We start from the raw sequence: 5,000 nt of genomic DNA, 5'->3' as shown, positions 1-5,000 counted from the left end.
TGGCTTCCCTGCGTGATATATTTACCTCCTGAAGGGTTGGACGTCTATGAAAAGATGTGGAAAAGTGCAGGGTGGTATCATCAGCATAGGAGTGGATAGGACAAGAAGTTTGGTTTAGAAGATCATTAATGAATAATAAGAAGAGAGTGGGTGACTATAGTAAGAAGTAAGAGTGGGAGGCTATAAAAAAGGCTCATGAGTCTCTATCTCTGGACCTTTGTCCCCTCCTCAGGTTAAGGGCCCATGACATCCATGGTATTGCCACCTCCATTCTCTTGTGGAAGAATAAATCAGTTTCTACTATTTTGGATGGACCTTGCTGGAAGACACCCTCAGTCTTTGCTGATCACTACCTGAAGAACTTCCAAAGGATAGAGAGGGACTTCTTACTTGCCCTGTTAATCCACAAATTACCAACCTTTTTTTGTTGCAAATGAAAATTAGCAAATGAAACAGAATTTTTGCTATTATGGATTTGCAGACTAATTAGTGGAAGTGCCCAGCAAGGTCACGGTGACAGTATTCATGTTTGCTATTGACCAAAAACAATATTTTGAAAGTTGCAGCAACAACCTTTTTTGTGGACAGTGTGTGTGTGTGTGTGTTTTATATCTAAATACAGTATTACCTAAATTACTCAGCATATCTTTATAATATTGTTAGAATGAAAAATTACATAATTTTGATAACTTGCATTACTATTACACTGAGTAAAAGTTTTCTTCTCGACAGGTTGCTTCATGTATAGGGCATGAAGATTCAGCTCTGCAGCAGGTTGTATAAAGCAGAAATAGATTATGATAGAGGATGCACAGCAGAAAAGCTCTCAAGGGTCGAGGACAGACACTGCGGAGGTGATGGCAGTCCCGGATAAAGGCTGGGGTGCTCTAGTCACCTTCATGGCATTTGTTTCATATGTAAGTACAGGTAATCCCCGCTGTATGATTGGGGTTTGTTCCTGAAAATTTCAATCGTATAGCGAACGATCGTACAGCGAGGTTAAGAATAAGAAAAATAGGGATGTGTTGCAGCCCTGTATGTATATGCCCTTATGCTCCCTGATACCTATATAAACATACAATATAAATATTGTATGTAAATACAGTTACTCCCTAAAGTAATAAAACACGTTACATAAAATAAACACAAGAATAAAGCAATAAAACAAAAGTAAATAAAAATAACTTTTGTACTTACTGCAATGCGAGTCCACATGTCCCCCACCGAGACTGAGACAAGCCAAGCGAGTGTACAATGGCAATGACCCCTTCACCACCATCATGCCGCCTCAGAATCAACAATTTCGTCTCCAGATTTATGTTTTTTCTCACTCTCTTGGCCTCAATAGGGTAGTCAGTGGAGTTAGCAGGGCATTTAGAAGGCATGATTGATGATAATAAAGCCACTGGTGCTTATCAGTTAAATCCTGGAAACTTCCAAGCACAACTAAACGCAGAAAACAATGGCCGCTGGAGAGTCCTGGCGCTACGATCATTCACCCAAACAAATACACCTACACTTGTATGCGGAGTGAGTGTGCATTCAGGTCACAAAAGTGAAGCATAACCAATCGTACAGCAGTTCAGGGTTACTAAAGAAGAATGATCATAAGGGCAAATTATCACACAACGATTAATCGTACAGTGGGAGCTACCTGTAGTATTGACTTTCCTGTTTGTATGAGAACAGTAATCTCTCAATAAACTGAATTTGCAAAATTTTGGAGAAAACTTTCTAGCATTATCTAAACAACTATATATTGACTGAGCAAGAGTTTGATTTAAGGAGAGTCTGCCAAAATTTTTAATTGCATTTAAGGTTTTGATATATATATATATCTAATATAGACTATAATATTTAATATATAATATTCAATATAGATAATATTTAATATAGACTATTAAACCAGTACCATAATTATTATTTAATAATTTCAAGGCAATTGGTATAAAAAATTTTTTCCAATTATTCCCTGATAATTTTCATTTAAAAGTACTTTTCTGTTATCCTAATATATATATATATATATATATATATATATATATATATATATATATATATATATATATATATATATATATATATATATATATATACACACAGTAAAATCCCTCTCATCTGGCATTTGAGTATCCGGCAGCTTCAAGTATCCGGCACATTTTTCCCCAAGCCTTAAAATCAATAAAAAATCAATGTGTACTCATAAAATTGATTAAAATTCCCGCGCAAGGCATACTTTGTCCCCTCACCACCAGAGCGCACTGCTTTGCACCACCCGCGGCCCACTGCACTGTGTTTACTCAGTGACTCAGTGCACTGTTTATCGCCTGACGCCTTCATCATGCCTAATGCTGTAGAAAAGAGGAAGCGTGTTGTGCTTACACTTAAGCAGCTGATCAGATCAGCTGCTGATTAAGATCAGCTGATCTTTGTTATGGTAAGATGCGTGAGTGTAGGGTGGTGATTGTGGACATAATTTCACTTCTATTCAAGTATCCGGCAATATTCAAGTATCCGGCATGTCGGCAGTCCCATTGATGCCGGATAAGAGGGATTTTACTGTACATTACTTTAAATATTATTAGTAGCATAATTTTCGTGCTCACTGAATTACTACCCAACTCTGTGTCCTAGATCTCTCTTGCTGTACACAGTGGCTGTTCTGCATTCTGTCTTCAATCTCTCATTCAGCAGTATCTTTGCCACATATATAGGGTAACTGTGCATTTGTAAATACAGTACCTAATTAATAGCAATGATATCTTCCAAAAAGCTAAAATTTTTGCATATTCTCTTTTCAGACCTTAAGCGTCACATGTGCATTCTGCTTTGGAAGCATCTTCTCAGGATATCTGACTGAGATTCAAGCCTCGTCTGTAAAGGTTTCTTGGATCTACAACATGTATCATGTCACTGCCTGTCTTGGCAGCGTGATGGTAGCCACGATAGTGGAGGAGTTTGGCTGGAGGAAAGTTGTATTTGCCACAGGTTTCCTCAGTAGCCTGGGCATAGCACTATCAGCCTTCACCACTTCAGTTGACTTCCTCTTCTTTTCCTACTCCATTCTTGCAGGTACTAACAGTAGTAGCAGTTGATGTGGAAGTATTAATAGCAGTAGTGGCATTAGTGGAGACAGCAGCAGCAACAACAACATCAGTAGTAGTAGTAGTAGTAGTGCAGTAGTTGATATAAATTTGTGGTGCCCTTTTTCAGATAAGGATGCAGGTTTTTCATCTAGTATATTTTATATTTTTATTAAGGCAGGTTTTTTTATCTAGTATATTTTATATTTTTGTTAACTGTGGCTGCAGACAGTGCAGTTTCAGAGTAATGCAGCAAGCAGATTGCTTTGCTAGGTACATTTTTTTGTAAAAGAATTTGAGCTTATGTAAGCTGTTACATAAGTTTTCAAGAAGACATCCACTAGGTTTCTCTTTAATATATATTTTTATGAGAATTTGATGTGGTGAATTCAGTTGCCATGAGGCATCAATTAGTGGTACTCATTTAACAAAATAGTTTCTTTCACGTCCTCTGCCTTCCCAAGGGTGTTGGCTGCCATTGGTTGAGGGGTGGGTGTAACAAATCCACTCTGCAAGGTGCAAATGGGCTTAGGGTGTGTGAGCTATATGTATATATATATATATATATATATATATATATATATATATATATATATATATATATATATATATATATATATATATATATATATATATATATATATATATATATATATATACACACACACACACACACACACACACATTGTTTAACTTTACTTCATTTAAAAAAAAATTTTTGTATAGTATGTGCAAGTATGGGGCATAGTGTAAAAATTCAAAAGATGAGTGACCAATTCCCTTTTGTAATGGAGTAGCAGAGATCTAAAAGTAATTTTGGGGCAATTATTAGGAAATGGAGCTTGATATTTATATGTATATATTCTGTGAAACTTCAAGCATTTCTGAACATGGGATTGTTGGTATGTAAAGGTGGTTAGTCAGGTGTGAGAGGCCTGAAAGTCAAACCAGATTCATATAAATTCTACAATCTTATTGCATAGTCATTTGTAAAATTTTTCCTATGATTCCCAGAGATAATAGTCCTCCATTTGACAAAGTGAAACACAAATTTACGTAATGATAAAAAGTTCAATTGTCTCAAAGTGAGATTGGTGTAAGATATGAAATTCACGTACAACATATGATTAACAAGTGATTCTCCTGATCATAACAGGAAATTATTGTATTGAAAAAAGTTTTTTTTTGTGTGTGTGTGTGTGTCTTACATATAGTTTAACTTTAAACACATCAAAGCATCTTCCCTAAATGAAGATGATATGTCCCTCTCCATATTTACCTTCATACTTTGTCTTCATCTTGACTTTTATTCTCCACTTTATATTTTATAATTCAATTTTTTTAATTACACACTTTCATTAAAGAAAGCTACATAGATTATAGTAATTTAGAGTTTACCACACAATAATATGCTGAATTATCCCATACTGTCTTTCAGGTTGGGGTCAGAGGATCCTGCTTTTTACTTCCATCCACGTTGCTGTGTCCTACTTCCCCAACCACCAAAATCTGGTGAATGGAATCGTCAGTTCTGGTTCAGGCCTTGCCTTGGTACTCTCTGCACCATTTCTTGCTTATCTGAATGAGGAGTATAGTTTTAGGGGTTGTGCCCTCATATTTTCAGGTGTTTCTTTAAACGTGTGTGTTGCTGCAATGACATTTCACCCTGTTGAATGGCACATGGACTCTCCTTACTTAAATTTTGGAATAGCCAGTGTTAATGATCAAGCATTTCCCTCTGGTAAGACAGGAAAAGTGTGTGTTGTTCTCTGGAACATATGGAAGGGGGCTGGCAACACCCTGCGTCTTATCACATCTCCCCATGCTGTTCTCCTAAGTATTATAGTGTGCTTTAACATTGGGATTTTTGTGAATGTATGGACTTTCATACCATTTGTAATGAGATTTGAAGGTTAC

At 36.3% G+C, this 5,000-nt stretch overlaps 2 protein-coding genes across 5 annotated transcripts in view; one reads left to right on the top strand and one right to left on the bottom strand.

The window, feature by feature from the left end:
- The window catches only part of LOC135093365 (monocarboxylate transporter 12-B-like), a 24,851-nt gene that overhangs the window by 12,567 nt on the left and 7,284 nt on the right, over positions 1-5,000 (top strand). For 2 of the 4 annotated variants that reach the window (XM_063992610.1, XM_063992611.1), the window contains exons 2-4: positions 733-917; positions 2,802-3,072; positions 4,522-5,000. The exon at positions 4,522-5,000 is cut by the window's right edge and continues 151 nt beyond it. In XM_063992610.1, coding sequence (XP_063848680.1) covers positions 798-917; positions 2,802-3,072; positions 4,522-5,000 — 870 coding nt within the window. In that variant the 5' untranslated portion in view covers positions 733-797. Of the gene's footprint in view, positions 1-582; positions 918-2,801; positions 3,073-4,521 lie in introns of those variants that run through there. The other 2 variants (XM_063992613.1, XM_063992612.1) reach the window with 2 other exon arrangements.
- The window catches only part of LOC135093363 (monocarboxylate transporter 13-like), a 35,130-nt gene continuing 33,555 nt past the window's right edge, over positions 3,426-5,000 (bottom strand). The window contains exon 3 of the mRNA XM_063992608.1: positions 3,426-3,592. Coding sequence (XP_063848678.1) covers positions 3,504-3,592 — 89 coding nt within the window. The 3' untranslated portion in view covers positions 3,426-3,503. The remainder of the gene's footprint in view (positions 3,593-5,000) is intronic.

The sequence above is a fragment of the Scylla paramamosain genome, chromosome 42 (assembly GCF_035594125.1).
Source record: "Scylla paramamosain isolate STU-SP2022 chromosome 42, ASM3559412v1, whole genome shotgun sequence".
Lineage (NCBI taxonomy): Eukaryota > Metazoa > Arthropoda > Malacostraca > Decapoda > Portunidae > Scylla > Scylla paramamosain.
This window is presented reverse-complemented; position numbering and strand designations above follow the sequence as displayed.